The following is a 16,730-nucleotide window of genomic DNA, read 5'->3' as shown; positions in this document are numbered from 1 at the left end:
ATTCTTCTAAGGACCAAAGCCCAGCACCTGCCAGTGAAAATGATCTTTTTAACACGATTGCTAGAATTTCCCAGCTCTTTTCTTAAAAGCACCTTCTTAAAAAGGTGCAATAGCAAATCACCCAACTTTCTCAGCCTGTCTTCCCCAAAAGTAAAATGAAGATGATGCCTGTCTCCTAGGGCTGTTGTACAAATCAAACAAGATCAGGTGCACAAACACGGGCAGCACTTGGGAAGCACATGTCATTTCCTTCTAATCAGCCAGTGTCTACCCGGCACATAGTAGGTAGTCAATAAATGGACACCGAGATAAACATTTAAAAAACAAAAACAAGGCTCAGGTAGAAAACCTTTGTTGGAGTTTGGTTAAAGATCTTTCCTGTTGAGGCCTCAAACTTCTGATGTGGTTATTCAAGTGCTTTTTAAATGCATGTGCAAAGGTCATCACTGTTTCTGAGTATGGTCCAGAGGTCCCTGGGCCTCATGTATCACCAGTCCAGGACTATTGAACAAAAGAGGTGGAAGGTGTTACCCAATTTGGTAGTTTTCCAAAGCATGTATGGTTTTGGGTACTCAGATTGATAACTTTTCTGGTTAGACCAGGCTGGACCAAGCGTGTTAGCACCTGGACACTTAAATAAGCATTTAATTTCTGTGTCCAGCTGGCAAGATAAAAAGACATTAATAGTAGGAGACAAGTGTTGTAAAGTAGGATGTAACGTGTCAGGCCTATATTACACAGCCTGAGATGTCTCAAAGGGAGAAAGAGAACCAAGGCTTTTTTGTGAAGCGTAATGTGAGAGATACACTCCAGATTAATTAATTAAATTCTTACACACTTTTAAAGGTAGGTGGTGGCACATTTGTAACATCAAGTGAGAGTGGTTAGTAATATTAAATCTTATCACTTCCTTTTGGGTCTAAAAAGAGAGGCCCTACATCTGTTGAGGGCACTTGAGTATACATCATAGAAGCCGTATAAGCCTTGGTGAACAAACTGCAGGAGGCAGATTTAAAGCGAACGTGGAAGGGAAAACAGGTACTTAACAGACGGGTCTTTCTAGTTCTGGATGCGTTATTCTGTGTTCTCAAAGTAGATTATGGTTTGGAAGCACGGCTTGGCTTAATGCTTTATTTATGTTCAAAAGTTGCTTGTTTTCCACATACTTTTAAAGACTTCTGGAGGGGAAGGGGTTAGTGTTTCTGTCTAGGATTTGGAAATACATTAGCCAGTTTAAATTGACTCAAAACTGTAACAGTGGTACTGTCAGTCTACTGGGGTAGAATTGCTAATGCATTTAATCGAGTGCTTTTTAACAACCCAGCAGGAGAAACAGAAAGTGGGACAGGGTCAGTGGAAAGACTGCTTGGGTATTTGAAATTCAAGCAGTAAGACCTGAGAGCCTGGAGTTCGTCCCCCATCCCAGAACCTCAGTGCAGAGCATTACTCTGAGACACAAAGAATGGGTGTGGAAGCTCTGCTGTCAGCCAGGTGCCTCCTCCATCAGACACCCACGTTAAGGCTGACTAAGATGCATCCCATAGAACTTCCCCTACGGCAGGGGCTCCTGGGTCCCACCAATCTGTCTTTCTTTCTGCTTTCTCTTGCTGGGACTTTCGTGTGCTGTTTGGAGATTCTAAGTATTTTACACTGATGTTTCTTTATCTTTAACACGTTGCTCTCTCTTTATGCTTCAGGGAAGATGGTGAAAAAAGTCTGTCCTTGCAACCAGCTCTGTAGTAATTATCTTTTCTTTCTCTTACTTTTGGTCCTTGATTGCAAAGCCTGTTATCCATGAGTTCTTGGAACCCTGAAGCTTCACAACGCCCTCATTCCCAATTTCCATCTATCTAGTTCTGCACCCTCTTCTAAGATTTTTTAACATGCTTAATTGCTGACCACTGGCAGATTAAGAAATCACCTCATAGTCTGCTCTCATGTGATGACCCCCTGTGAGCCTGGCTTTGTGACAAGTATGAATCGATAATGCTCATGATATATAGAGAGATCAGGGATGCCTGGCTTTTTTGGGAAAGAGAGTCCTTTAGTCAGTGGATACGTGCCAGCCGCTGTTCTGCCCACTGGGAAATCGGCACTGATCCAAACATAGAAAAGTCCATATCCACACTTCATAGCGGGAGACATCTGCTAGATTGCTGAAGAGAGAAGCACCACTTTATAGAGTTGGATTCTTAGACTGGTGGCTTCTCATTAAAGTGCAGACAGTTCAGCTACCCAGCCAGCTACCTAGAGGGTCAGTCAGAAAACTCTGTATATTTTTGGACACTAGGCAATGGGCGGTGACTCGTATAAGTTATTGATACTAGGATCTGGTGGTGTGTGGTGCGGGAAATGTATTATGGCAGGAGAAAATTTAAAAATGGATTTTGGGTGGTAAAACATATACTACTTCTTAGAGCTTTGCAGCAGAACCGAGAAAGGTTGCAAGGTTACTCAGTATGCTCTCTGGAAGGCAAGCAGCACTCCAAGAAGTATCTGCATTACAAGTAGTGTTCTTAAGCCATTTACTACCGAGATGCACTATCCATTCTCCTCGCTTCCATAGTCAAGTCAGCTTTTGCCAGGCAGTAATTTCTGGTCAGAGAGGCATGTGTTTATTTCCTTTAATGGGAAAGCCTGTTTTCAGAAGCTAGAATAAGAAGGTTAACTGTATGGTTACGGTGGTGTATGAACCCCACTTGAGAATCCAGTAGTGTGTGAGACAGATTAAAATGAAATTTGGTTGTAAAGGAGCCTCACGGCATCAGAGGCGACTAGAGAGGTGTGACCCCCAGCATGAGCTCTCTGTGAATAAGCAGTGTTCACCTCTACTGAGCTGCTTGTATTGGGCTTTTGACAGCTCTGCTCACTTGTGATTGTTTCTGGTTCTCATTTTGGTTGTCTCACTCATCATCAAGCTCACCAAGCAATTATTATTCAAACAGGAAAGCAGTCCTCATGCATGTGATACGCTTGCTTTCTGGATTTCATCACTGTCACGACTGCCACCCTTATTGCTTGCGCTTCCCACTCTGTGCTTTCCCACCGCTGTCTCTCTTGCTTTTCAAGGCAAGCTGTGTCCTTTTCCACTTGGGTTTCCTGTACCGTAGGGAACTTGCTCTTCCCCTTACGCTGTCTGTGCGGTAGCTGTCCCCTTGTGGCTCCAGTGGGCACTAAGAAGTGAGCTAATACACACACTGCCGTAGACCCATGTCTTGCCTTGGTGGTAAGAAGCATGTGACCGTCCTCACTCTGCAGCTTCACCTCTAATACAGACACGCTTGTGTGTGCCATTCCCAGAGCAGTGGGGTGTGAACTTGAGACCAGCGGCGGATTATCAAGGGCTTTTAAATGGCAGAGTTGCTTCGGGCATGCCGCTGTGCTCTGGTGCTGCTTGGACCTGGAAAGCAGGAATATGTATGCATTTTTTTAGCCCCCAGCATTACTTGAATATCTGAAGGCCTAGTGGCCCACAACTTACCTTAGTAGCTTTTATTTATTCTGCAGCAAATGTGAGATCTGGTAAGAAAGTGGGGGGTGAGGGAAGAAAAACAAGATCATGACTTTTCTTTCCCTCTTCCCTAAAACTTGCCTCTTCGAATAATCTTCAGTGTGCCCTCCAGCAGAGCCGAAATCAGGCAGGACACAGATCCCTTCTTCCTTTCTCATCAAACCATAGAAATAGAATTCCTTCATCATAACCTCAAAGCTTCCTCCTTCCCTTTGCACTCCTACCTCAGCTGAATGTTCCTGTTGCTTCCACGTGCGTGTGAGTGCTTGCTCTTCTGGGAAGGGGGGGAGAGGTGAGAATTCATGAACCAATGGAAACTGAGGTCATCTTCAGGAAAACCATGTCTTCCTGGAGTTAAATGGTTCAGGCACACCACAGAGAACCTTCCTCAGGAGTAATCTTGGTTCTTAATTCATACGCAATTTGGAGAGGTCGAAGCCTTCATTCCTCCCGAGTTTATGTTTACGAATTTGTGTGTATGGGTCCAGGTGAAAAAGGTTTTTGAACAGAGCATGCTATCTCTCCTATCGCCTCTTTCTGTTAAAGAATGGCTGAAGACTGTGGCACAGTATCCACATGGGATAAAGATGGGAACCCCATCTTTTCCTGGGCCAAGCAATCTACCTTTGCATTCCTTTAACTCCTGCTTTTAACCCTGCCTCAGGGTTCAAGAAATCCTCCTCTTTTGCCCTGCATTCTGCAGCATTCTGGAGCCACATTGACTTCAGCGCGCCTCCCTCATCAACGTGATGCTGGGAGTAGGGTACTGAAAGTCTAAGATACCGTGTGAACGGGCTGTGAAAGCGGTCCCTGCGCTTCTTGCCTACCGTCATCCGGAGTTACTTAGCCTCATCCACAACTCCGGAAGAGAACCTGTTTTTCTTACCCTGTTGTGTTATGCCAGAACGGTGGCTAAACAAACCCTTGGACCCTTCCCCTCTCGCATGCCTTCCCAGCTTATCCTCTCCTCATTCAGTTGCTTGCCATTCATCATCCTGTGAAGTTTTCCCTCTTCCTGAAGTTCTGGCCCAAGCTTCTTTTAATGGTTGTGCTCTGTTGCTTCCTCGAATTCTAGGGACCAGCAGCACAAACACCGTCGGGGGAACAGTGAACAGCCAGGCCGCCCAAGCTCAGCCTCCTGCCATGACGTCCAGCAGGAAGGGCACGTTCACAGATGACCTGCACAAGCTGGTAGACAATTGGGCCCGAGATGCCATGAATCTCTCAGGCAGAAGAGGAAGCAAAGGACACATGAATTATGAGGCAGGTCTCCCTTTGTGCCATTTTCCTAATCTAGCAGAGTGTCACTTAGCACACGTCTGAAGCGGAGGCGAGCCCAACGACCGGCTAGTGCTCAGTGTGTCCTGCTGTAGCCTTCTGCAGTGGCCCCTGCACTTTACCACTTCGAGAAAAAACAGAAGTCACCCAGCTACCGTTTTGGCTTTGAATCCCTAGCTCCCTGATTGTCAACTCGGTTTTTTCTCCCCTTTTCTCTTAATGCCCTGAATTGCACACACATATATACACCTGCACGTGACCCTGCCCTCCTCCAAGCACGGTAGTTATTCGATCCTTATTTGGCAAGTAGAAAGAGCCAATAATTATGAAAGGTTTGGTTTTGGTTTTACTATATCCTGTAAGGTTCGCACAGCCCCGTTCTAGAATTAGATTTCAGTACCACCCATTTCACCTCTGGGTTATACCCACACCAAACTTAACATGTAGTTGTTTTATTTTCAGGGCCCTGGAATGGCAAGGAAGTTCTCTGCACCTGGTCAGCTGTGCATCTCCATGACCTCAAATCTGGGTGGTTCTGCCCCCATCTCTGCAGCATCAGCTACCTCTCTAGGTCACTTCACCAAGTCTATGTGCCCCCCACAGCAGTACGGTTTTCCACCTCCCCCCTTTGGCACTCAGTGGAGTGGGACAGGTGGCCCGGCACCGCAGCCACTTGGCCAGTTCCAGCCTGTGGGAACTGCCTCCTTACAGAATTTCAACATCAGCAATTTGCAGAAATCCATCAGCAACCCCCCAGGTTCCAACCTGCGGACCACTTAGACCTAGAGACATTAACTGAGTAGATTTGGGGGCAGGAGATGGAATGCTGAAGGGTAGGTGGGGGGGGGGAATGGGAAAGTAGCCTATATACTAACTACTAGTGCTGCATCTAACTGGTTATTTCTTGCCAGAAAGGAATGTTTTTAACACCGCTTAGAGCCCTCAGAATTGAGAATCTCCCTCCCCCTTCACCATTTATTGGAGTGGAGCAAGAAGGAAAGAGCAGCTTTCTTGTGATCGGGCGGCTTCAAACTATGCTTTCCTGTTTCTCTACACCCAGTAGTGAGGGCTACAAAAGAGAATCATTTATCAGAAAGCTACGAGAGCTCAGCAGAAAACCAAACCCCATCTGTATTTTCAAATGGGTGGAGCTCTTAATTTTGGTACCCACCCCAAATCCCTTATTCCCTCAAGAATCTAAACCACAAGACAAAACAAAACCAAACAAAAAACTTTGGGGCTCTCTCCTACTCTGTTCCCCCCCCCCTTTTTTTCCTTCATTTCTTTTGTTTCTTTTTGTTTTAGAACCCAGTGAAAAACACCAGGGGACTGAGGTTTCAACCCTTTCTTATGATAGGTCATTAGTGCTTTAAGCAAATGATATTAGCAGCTTTGACTGCAGCATTAGCAATTAGGAAAAAAAATTAAGTCCCCTGCGGACATGTAACTTTGCCATCAGTTTTGATGTGGAAACACTGTGATATATAAATGTTGTTGGACAACAGTAGTTTTAAGAGTGAAATATGAAAGGTTTAAAAAGTTGAAAAAAAAAGCAAGCTCTGTCCTTTACTTATTGAGACACTTTAGCTTTTTCCTTTGTATTTCCATTGTAGTAGATGAATAAATGTGAATGTAAGATTGTATAAATTACTGTACTTGAATACTTCTGTTCTCCCAGTATTGCTTGCTGGATATTTTAGTGCCTTGGACTTCTACTGCTTCTGCCATTAGCACCAACTTCTCATCAGACCCCAGATCAGCAGAGGGCGTATGGAAGGATATTAGGTCCATGTGACCCCAGCAGACGATTATGCCAAAGGGAAACTGAAAGAGTATTTTTTTTTTTTTAAGTCATTCAGTTTTGTCTAGAGCAGGTGTAAGACGAGCAGGCTGAGAAGTTAAGTTGACATCAGTGGTTGAAAGCAGAAAGTTCTGTTTCAAGAACAGTAAGGAGGGGTGTGGTAACAAAATTGAGCAATTTAAAAGATTAAGGGTAGTGTGTGATAAATGAAAGAAAAAGAAAGACTAAGAACGGGAGAACAGACTTGGCAGGAAGATATGTGCCGCCTGGCCCACGGGCTGCCGTAAGCCTTACTTACTCAAGCCAGGCTGGAACAGACAAGACCTAGTGGCAATGGCTGAATATAAAGGGAAGGGGGTGGGGGCTAGTTTTTAAGTTGGGAAACGTTGATAGTGAAAAGTCACAGATGGAGAAAGATGCTCTAAGAAAAACTTTGGATTGCTTTCCTCTTGTTGCAAATGTATCATGCATTTCTCAGCTTGGGGTACTGTATTTGTGGAAAGTGGACCCACATCTGAATTAAGCATTGTAAGAAAGAGTGCTTACTCCTACTCATTTCCTGTGTGATGTCCAAGTGGTTGCAGGATCATAAATCTGTTGTGCCACCTCTCCTTCTAGAATTGCAACTGATACTCTCACATTCTCATATAAACAAATACTCCCCTTAAGTAATAACTGCAACCAATCAGTATTACGTAGTGCTGTGCCTAGTTGTAATGGGTAGTTCTGTTATTTTCAGAGCTTTCAGGAAATACTCTCCTAATTGGCTATGTTTGGGATCTCTGTTATCTCCCAAGATGGAGAAAGAAGCTAGGACTCCTAATTTTTTGGGTGCTTCTTCTCTCGACTCTTGAGTTGGGAAATGGACGCATTCCCGATCTCTTATCCACCTCAGCCGCACATCCCGGGAATCACCACAACAGGGGAGCCTGGTTGGCTGTCCTATCCTGTTGTTCCTTCACGGGCCCTGTTTTCTTTAGTAAGGTAGCTTGGGTCCCAAAGATACAGATGAAAGCTGAAGGTTTAGGAAAGTAGAAATGAATAGGACAGGGGTTACAAGCCCTGCTTCAAAGTTGTTTACTTATTTATTCTCTGCTTAAGATTCTTGGGGACATGGTAAGAGTAAGGATAGAACAAAGAAGGTGCCAAGTCAGTGAGAAACGGACCACCTAAGATGAATGAAACAATACTTTCTACCAGAGGAACGAGGGAACCAAATGCAGCACGTTATTTTTTGTTATTTTGGTTTAATTTTGAGATCTCTTCACTTACACACAAAAAGTAAGAACTGGTTTTATTTACTGTTGATTTTTTTTTTTCCCTCCTGTGGATGAAGTGACTGAAGCCTAGAGGAATGAACTAGTGCTACTGAACTGTTTAAATTATTTTCGTGTTAATAGTACACTTTGAGTATCTTTTTCCACATTACAAAAATCTTCCTGAATTATAAATGTTTTCCTTACATTATTTAACAATGTACACTTTAAAAAAAACAAATAAACTGAATTCAAACCTTGGGGGTTTCTCAGCAGCCGTTAATTGTACATTTTGCACTAACTCTGGGTGTTGCGCTCCTTGTAAGATTGCGCTTCGTGCTTCAGTTTGTTACCTTTGTAGACTTATTTAATGAAACCATTCAAATAAACCAAACTTGCTTTTGTTGAGCTGTGGGGTTTCATTTCCAGCAAATTCCCTTTTCATGATCTCATTAGCTCAGTTTTGAGTTGTGTACAATTTATAACTGGATTCCTGACTCCGGGAACTTTTTTAAAGCAGCAGTTCTGAACTAAACTAAGATTATGCTTCAAAAAAGAGATGTCTTTCTGAAAAAAAAAAAAAATGGTAAGGATGTCAAAACCAAAAGATGAACATATGACCAAATCCATGTAATGAGCGGTAAGGTAAAGGGGAAGTCAGGGTAAGCGGCAGCCTCTTCGTCTTCCATAGGAAGAGAAATGGCTGGCTGCCTTCCTGTACTGGGAGTTCCTTGCCTTTGGTTCGTAGCTTCCCACAAATGGATCAGTGATCTAAAAATTAGCGAAAGCCACAGCTTGAAGATTAGATAAAAGGCACAGCCGAAAATGCATCTTAAAAAGTAAACCTGCAAACTCATTTTCCGGGGCGGGGGGATTAGGCAACATTTAAAACGATGACAAAAAGCCATTTATGTTAAGATGGGTTCTATCTCACATCTGAAATGGAGAAATACAAACACCCACTTACATTTTTTGTTACAAAGGAAAATTTATTTTGCTTTTTTAAAATACCTTTTCTTTGGTCTTAGATCATTTCCTTGATTAGGAAAGAAACTGCAGGACGGTGGCACCATAAACCTATGAATGAGAGATTATCATCGATGAAGATCGCAGCCTGGATTGATGCAAAGTAGTTAAACAGCACTATAGCTTTCGTTCTCAGAAGGATACACACTGCGGTGTTGACATTAAACAGCGAGCCCCAAAGTGAAAGGCGGCAGACAATTACAATAATTTCACGTAGGCGGTTGTAAAAGTTGGTGCTTAGTAGTGCGGCGTATTTTGTTTGAAGGCAGGTAGCCACTGGCGATTCCTAAATTTCTATACATACTAACGTAGTAGCTTAGGAACAGTGAGGAATCTGAGGAGCCAAAGAGAAGGTATTTAATCTCAGAGCCTCCCCCCCGCAGTGTGTGACAAGCTTCGTTAAAGCGCTTGTTTTCGGGCTGCTCGGCTGTATCTGCGGAAGGCTCCAGAAGTCCGATCCTCTGCTGAGGGTCAGAACAAAGCAAGGTAAATCCTTGGAAATAAAGCTCATTCCCTGGGAATGATGGATAATTTTATGACCAAAAAGTAGTTTTCTAAGTCCCTTTGTGACAAAGTCCAAGGATGTGACCTGAGCCTCCATTAGGATGGATCGAATTTCCTTTTCTTCAAGTCCTGGTTCTTCCCGTAGATCTCACAATTTCCTATGGGAGAAAAAATAAATGTGGCTGCTGTGATTTTTCAAATAAGGAATAAACGGACAGCTAATAATTTCTGAACTGTGTTAGTTAACAACCCTAACTTAAACTAAAAAGCCAAAGAATGAAAATTGTTAGGAGGGCAGACCCGTCTGTTAACACCAGATCACGCTGCAATAACCAAACACGATGGGCCTACTTTAATAAGGAAAAGCTCTGAAGTCAGTTCGTGGTTAAACTTCCCACTGCTATCAAGGGTCACCAGGGGTCACACCTCTCTAGTCAGGCCCGCAAAGGAAAAGTTGTGGCTCATAAACCAGCTGTCATTTCTTAGACTGCTGTTCCTCTGGCACGATACTACCCAACTTCTTAAAATGCAATGTCATTCTTCCTTTAAAATGCATAAATTTAAACCCAAGTTCTTTCGATTTTTGTTCCTAAACACTTCGCTACCTGTTACATCTTGGTTGATGTGAGTCTGGAGGTGTGAGAGGCCAGACTTTGCTTGTGGATTCTGGTGGCAGAGGTTCTGCGGGGTCCTCTCCCAGGTCACCATCTGGTTCTTCAGGACTGGTGTAGCAGAGGTCTGGAGCGGTTCTGGTTTAGGTAAGGGCTTGACATCACTGTCGCCTGCATCCGGACCCATATCCCACATTCCAAGACTGTCTGCAAGGACCATCGAGATCATGGGAAAACCCAGCATCAACGAGTGTTCTCACATAAAGCACTGGGGAACACTGGTCATAAGAAATTCCATGTCATAAAAAAATTAAATTAAATTAAATTAAATTAAATTAAATTAAATTAAAAGAAAGAAATTCCATGTCATGCGTGGACTAGGGCAGCTCCCAAACTTCTCTTTCCCCCTAAAAGTACAGTGGAGCTTCCCTTAGGACAAGAGGAGCTGAGTGTGCTACTAGAACCGCCATCAGTCCATTATGGGTCCTCTTTATCCCCAAAATTTCATGGGGCTATAAAACAGATAAAAAGGGATTTTTAAGCTTTAACAATGGCTTAGTGACTACCAGAAGCGCATTCCACAGGAACTTACTGATCAAAGCTCCAGTCACACGTGTAGCTCTCACTGACCTGTAAGGAAGTCTTTCTCCGTGAGCGTTTCCGAAGCAGCGACCGGGGTGCTGTGCTTCAGAGGAGGTGCTGGCAGTGCTGCTGGAGTGAGAGAGTGAGAGAGAGAGAGAGAGAGAGAGAGGTGGGGGGAGGGAGGGAGGACGGACAAAATCACAGAATCACTTCACTGTTGGAGGGAGAGCCTCAGAAGCACAGAGGCTCCCAGCACAGCCAGCAGGAGATTCGAGAGTCCTGACCCCCCCACCGCCCTCCCTACCGATCTGCAAGACGACAGACTGTGTTCCTTTTTTTTTTTTTCTCACCAAATGGGGAGGGGGGTTCATTTCTCCTTAAGCAGCAAAAATAGAGGGGTTATTACAAGCTATCTGGTCCATTTTTTACTTTTTAAAGCTATAACCTTTGTTCAAAAAAACCGTAAGCAGAAATTCAAAATGTAAAACCAATACAAAGCTCGGTTCTGGCTGGGGTCCGGGGGAGGGGGCAGTCCTGGAGGCCGCCCCCCGCAGCGCTCCCCCACGAGCTTCTGCAGTGGTTCGGCAGCTGGAGATCACAGTTCAGGTTTCTCCCCCGCATGAGCTGAAGCCCGTCAGTGCCGAGGGGAATGGGAATGGGCTCAACACGAAGGTCCTCCGAATCTTAGGGAGAAGCTGGGCAAAAATCCAGCTGGTCTGGGATAAGCCCCTTCTTTGTTTTTACTCTCTGGGAGTGACTCTCAGAAATCTGCACTGCTACCACGAGGTCGGGACCCCAGTAAACCGGAGCTCACGGCGGAAGCCTTGCCCAAAGCCCCCATTATCTTCAAACAACTCTGCCGTCTTTCTCACACCGCTCAGAAAGGCTTCTAGCAGAGACGGCCAACGTACCTGAAAGGTACGTCTCTACCCTGAAATTCCGAGTTCTAGACTACCTCAAGGGCCTCTTCCTTCCCTCAAAAAAGAGGAGGGTCTTTAAAAATGGGGACATGCATGGCAGGATTTCATGACCCTGAGTGCTCAGACTCCTCTGTCCTGCGTGGAACCTGAGGGAAGGCCTACTGAGTTCTGGTTGGGCCGGAACTGTGCACACTGGCGGAACATCGGGGGAGCCCCCAGGGCCTCTGCTCCCGTCCCTCCCACACACCCTGGGTCTTCTTCTCAACCGCCGGAGCGGACAGTTGAACTTGCTGCTGCTTCTCCATCTGCTCCCGGAACTGGCGCTGCAACTGTTTCTGCCGCAGCTTGCGCTGGTACGTGGCGTCGGCGTCGCGGTCCCCGGCAGCGGCCAGACTGCTGCAGCACAAGAGAACGAGGTGGCGGTGAGCACCGAGCTAGCGCGGCCGACAGCATGCTGTTCCTGGCAGCAGACAGCATGCTGTTCCTGGCAGCAGACAGCATGCTGTTCCTGGCAGCAGACAGCATGCTGTTCCTGGCAGCAGACAGCATGCTGTTCCTGGCAGCAGACAGCATGCTGTTCCTGGCAGCAGACAGCATGCTGTTCCTGGCAGCAGACAGCATGCTGTTCCTGGCAGCAGACAGCATGCTGTTCCTGGCGGAGTGCACACACCGGCTTGCGGGCTCGGGGGGAAAGGGCCACGCGAGCAGGAGAGGACAGGCGGGGAAGCGCGGCCGCACCCGGAGCTGCTGTCCTTCTCCTCCTGCGCCACAGCGTGTGCATCATCTGAGCGGCTCGGTCTGCAAGGGGAGGTCACCGCCTGTGGTCTGGGGGGTCCCAGAGCCACGTTCTGCCGGCAGCTGCTGTATCTTGCTTGTTCCACAGATGGTTCAAAATCTTGTCTCTTTGCTTTAGTCAAATCCACTTCAAGAGGCAACTAAGAAGGGAAGACAGGGGGTAAATAACTTCTTCTAACTGTCCTTCCCGTTCCTTGTCCCTGCTTTAACGATCTCAATTCCTGGAAAATGGTATTTGACAGTCCTCTAGGTCCCCAGAAGCCAAGACAAAGGATCCACCCTTCACCTAGTATTTTTAATTACAGGAGGAGAAGTAAAACAATTTCAGGTTCTACTTACACCATTCTATATTAATCAAGTTTTGATAAAAAGGAATCTTACTTTATGATTCAGGGCAAATGGTCTGTAAACCCTAATTTGAATCCCTCATCGTCAGCTGGATCGGTCTGATGCTGTCTACTTTTCCTCTTTTTCATGGAAATGATCACATGTACTTTGTGGAGGCCTACCCTTTCTCTGCCCTTTCTCGCAGGACTTCCCCCTAAATACCACGCTCATCACTGAAGAAACCTCCGGTTGCTGTGGCCCAAGTAAGTGTCCTTCCAAAGACAGGATGAGAAAAACCTGCGAAGTGCGGACGTAGGCTGCTAGCCAGGGCTGCTGGCAATCTCCCAATTTGAGGTCACTCCTGCATCTCACCAAATGTGAGAACTAACGGTACTTCATGGCATTTGGCACAATGTTTTACTTCCAGGCCCTAAGCACTACAGAAACCCAGGGTTTTCACTTGGGAAAACTTCTCTCTCGATTCACATGGATAGAATAATTGAACAGGAGAAACTGAGAGGACTACATTTTGATAAAGATAACCTGAAAATGAAAATTGTATTATGAAATATCCTATCTACAATGGAAAGTAAATGAGTAGGTTAAAAATAAATGAGCTTGGGGCGCCTGGCTGGCTCAGTCGGTAGGCCATACGATTCTTGATCTCAGGGTTGTGAGTTTGAGCCCCCATGCTGGGGAAAGAGATTACTTAAAAAATAATAATATTTTTTATTTAAAAAATAAAATAAATGAGCTTCTGCTACAAGGATGAACACTGAGGACATGATGCTAAGTGAAATTAGGCCAGTCACAAAAGGGCAAATATGTATGGTTCTGTTTATATGCGGTAGGTACTTAGAGTTAAAAAAGCAAGACAGAAAGTAGAGCGGCGGTTGCCAGGGGCTGCGGGGAAGAGGAAACAGGGAACTACCATTCTAGTTTCAATTTTATAAGGAAAGAGTTACACAGATGGATGGTGCTGATGGCCATACAACTTAACGAAGGTATTTAATACCACTATCTGTACACCTAAAATGGTTAAGATGGTAAATCTGGAGGGGTGGTTTGGGGTTATTTTTTTGGTTTTTTGTTAAAGATTTTATTTATTTGACAGAGAGAGCGAGTGAGTGAGCATAAGCAGGGGGAGTGGCAGGCAGAGGGAGAGGAAGAAGCAGGCTCCCTGCTGAGTGGGGAGCCCGATGCAAGACTCGATCCCAGGACCCTGAGGTCATGACCTGAGCCGAAGGCAGACGCTTAACTGACAGAGCCGCCCAGGCGCCCCAAGAAGGTAAATTTTGGTATGTATATTTTACTGCAAGGACAAAAAAAATGGGGAAAAGTGAGCTGTGAGAAAAAGCTTAAAAGACTCACAAGGCTAAGTGCCGGCAAGGACATGGAACAGCTGGAACTGTACACAGCTGTGCAGGACTGTGAGTTTGCGTAACCACACTGGAAACCTGGAAGAATCTGCCACGCTGAAACCTGCCTGTCCTCTGACCTGACCAGTAACTCCCAAGATAAGTGGGTGAGTATGTGCACCGAGAGACGCGTATAAGAGTGCTCAGAGCAGCCTGATTCAAACCAACCAAGAACTACCCAAAACTCCAATGTCTATAAAAGTCAGAATGGAAAAACGAGTTGTGCTATGCTCATGCGATAGGAAAGTGTACAATGAAAATGCCACATGCAACATGAATGAATCTCGCCAACATGTCAAATGAAAGCCAGACACAAAACAGTCCGTATGTTTGGTTCCCAAAAGAACAAGAAGTCCAAACTAATCTCTGTTGCTAAAAGTGGTTTCCCTTAGTAGTGATGAGAAGGGGAGGCCTTGGCAGTGACTTCAAGGGACACTGTAGAGACTTCTGGGACACTGCTAATGTCTTCTTTTGACTTAGATGCTGGTTAAGTGGATGTGTTCACCACACTGAACATTTATACTGTGTGTACTTTCTACGTGTTTATATGCACATTTTAATACTTCAATGAATTTTTATAAAGTACAATTTCATTTATATAAAGTTCAAAAACAAGAAAAAGAATTGACAAGGCTGGGGTACCTGGCTGGCTCAGTCATTAGAGCATCCAACTCTTGATCTCGGGGTTGCAAGTTCAAGCCCCATACTGGGTGTAGAGATTACTTTTTTAAAAAAAGAAAGAAAAAATCTATGAGGCTGAAAGTCAGAATAGAGAGGTCAGGACAATAGTTACTTTTCAAAAGAGAAGTCAAGGTCGTTAATGGGGGGGGGCAAATGGTGCCCTGGGGTGCTGGTAAGGTCTTAGTTTCTTATCTGGGAGATAAGTAACTCTGTTCACTTCTAAAAATTCATCAGGCTGTGCCAGTATGAATTACGCAGTTTTCTATGTATATGTTGAACTTCCTTTTAAAAAGATCTTTATAAAAAATAAGAGTAAAAAAAGAAAAGGAGAAGGGTGTTATCAGAATGGTAGACTCGGAAGCTCCAGGCACCCACTGCTCCTAGAGACACTGAGTTAACGATATACAGACTAGAATACCGTTGTGAGAACTCCAGTGACCAGCTGAGAAGCTACACGACTCAGGCCAGCATAACACCAAGACAAGATTCCAGCAAAAGACGCAGGAAAATTCATGCCATTTTGCATGCCCACTCACACCCCTGCCCTTGCCCTCACCCAGCATAGAACAGTACAACCAGGAGGAAACTTCCCATCCTGGGCTCTTCCCCTGGGATGGAAACAAAAGAGTAGACTGTGCCTCCGATGTTGTGGCTTGTCTGGGGCTGCCCAAGGCATTGGTTTCTGTTTCACCTGACTCAGCACGCAGATGGGACCAGGAGAGTTTGAAAGTCACTGAAAACAGAGATGAGCATGAGAACACATTGGAACTATGCAGTCCGATGCCAGGAGGAGGAGGAGATCATAAAAGGTTTGAGAAGTCCTAGGACCTGTAGCTGGGCTGACTGGTGAAGGTCTTCCCCTGCACAAAACCAGTACATACAGACTGGGACAGGTGGTTGTTTTCTCAAATGCCACATCTCAACAAAAGATCACAAGGCATAGAAAGAAACAGGGAAATGGGGCCCAAACAAAGGAACAAAAGGAAACTCCAAAAACTGACCCCCCCCCAAAAAAATGTAATCTATGTGCTACCTAACAATGAATTTAAAATAATGATCATAAAGAAGCTTGATCAGCTAAGAGAGAACACACACAACTAATGAAATCAGAAAAATGATGCGTGAATGAAATACGAAGAATATCAACAAAGAGAAAACTATAAAAAAGCAGCTAACAAGTTCTGGAACTGAAAAATATAATAGCAGCTGAAAAATTCACTAGAGTGGTTTTACAGTAGACTCGAACTGAGAGAAGAAAGAATCAGCAACATGAAGACAGGTCATTTGAAATCATCTCATCAGAGAAGCAAAAAGAAGAAAGAATGAAGAAACATGGCAGAGCCTAAGGGGCCTGTAGGACACTCATCACACTATATATTAAGAGTCTCAGAAGAAGAGAAAGAGAAAGGGGCAGAGAGATTATCTGAGGAATTAATGGCTTAAAACTTCCAAAATCTGAGGAAAGAGAAGACATACAAATTCAAGAAACTCAAAAAACTACATCTAGGATAAACGCAAAAGGCTCACACCAAGGCACATTATAATCAAACTGCCAGAAGTCAAAGACAATACAGGAATAACAAACTACCAGAAAGAGAAATTAAGAAAACAAACCCATTAATAATTGTAAAAAAAAAAAAAAAGACTAAAATACTTAGCAATAAATGAACCAAGAAAAGTGAAACTGTGCAGTGAAAACTGTAAGACATTGATGAAAGAAACTGAAGAATAAATGGAAACACATTCCATGCTGTGGACTGGAAGAATTAATATTGTTAGAATGCCCAAACAAACCAAATCAATCTACAGATTCAGTGCAATCCTTATCAAAATCCCAATGGCAGGGGCGCCTGGGTGGCTCAGTCATTAAGCGTCTACCTTCACCTCAGGTCATGATCCCAGGGTCCTGGGATCGAGCCCCACATCGGGCTCCCTGCTCAGCAGGAAGCTTGCGTCTTCCTCTCCCACTCCCCCTGCTTGTATTCCCTCTCTTGCTGTCTCTCTCTCTCTGTCAAATAAA

At 44.7% G+C, this 16,730-nt stretch overlaps 2 protein-coding genes across 38 annotated transcripts in view; one reads left to right on the top strand and one right to left on the bottom strand.

Annotated features, from left to right (window-relative positions):
• The window catches only part of WNK1 (WNK lysine deficient protein kinase 1), a 151,803-nt gene extending 143,549 nt beyond the window's left edge, over positions 1-8,254 (top strand). For 13 of the 22 annotated variants that reach the window (XM_026502723.4, XM_048216467.2, XM_044385311.3 and 10 more), the window contains 2 exons: positions 4,587-4,774; positions 5,252-8,254. In XM_026502723.4, the coding sequence (XP_026358508.3) occupies positions 4,587-4,774; positions 5,252-5,569 (506 nt within the window). In that variant the 3' untranslated portion in view covers positions 5,570-8,254. Of the gene's footprint in view, positions 1-1,697; positions 1,740-4,586; positions 4,775-5,251 lie in introns of all 22 variants that reach the window. The other 9 variants (XM_044385314.3, XM_048216469.2, XM_044385313.3 and 6 more) reach the window with 1 other exon arrangement.
• Positions 8,255-8,814: 560 nt separating this feature from the next.
• RAD52 (RAD52 homolog, DNA repair protein) overlaps positions 8,815-16,730 on the bottom strand; it is a 36,890-nt gene continuing 28,974 nt past the window's right edge. For 9 of the 16 annotated variants that reach the window (XM_026502724.4, XM_057303276.1, XM_048216478.2 and 6 more), the window contains 5 exons: positions 12,228-12,424; positions 11,737-11,885; positions 10,618-10,698; positions 9,982-10,194; positions 8,815-9,534 (listed from right to left, as the gene is read on the bottom strand). In XM_026502724.4, the coding sequence (XP_026358509.1) occupies positions 9,473-9,534; positions 9,982-10,194; positions 10,618-10,698; positions 11,737-11,885; positions 12,228-12,424 (702 nt within the window). In that variant the 3' untranslated portion in view covers positions 8,815-9,472. The remainder of the gene's footprint in view (positions 9,535-9,981; positions 10,195-10,617; positions 10,699-11,736; positions 11,886-12,227; positions 12,425-16,730) is intronic. The other 7 variants (XM_048216476.2, XM_048216479.2, XM_044385319.3 and 4 more) reach the window with 3 other exon arrangements.

The sequence above is a fragment of the Ursus arctos genome, unplaced genomic scaffold (assembly GCF_023065955.2).
Source record: "Ursus arctos isolate Adak ecotype North America unplaced genomic scaffold, UrsArc2.0 scaffold_26, whole genome shotgun sequence".
Lineage (NCBI taxonomy): Eukaryota > Metazoa > Chordata > Mammalia > Carnivora > Ursidae > Ursus > Ursus arctos.
Note: the sequence above shows the minus strand (reverse complement) of the source record. Positions and strands in the feature narration are given on the sequence as shown.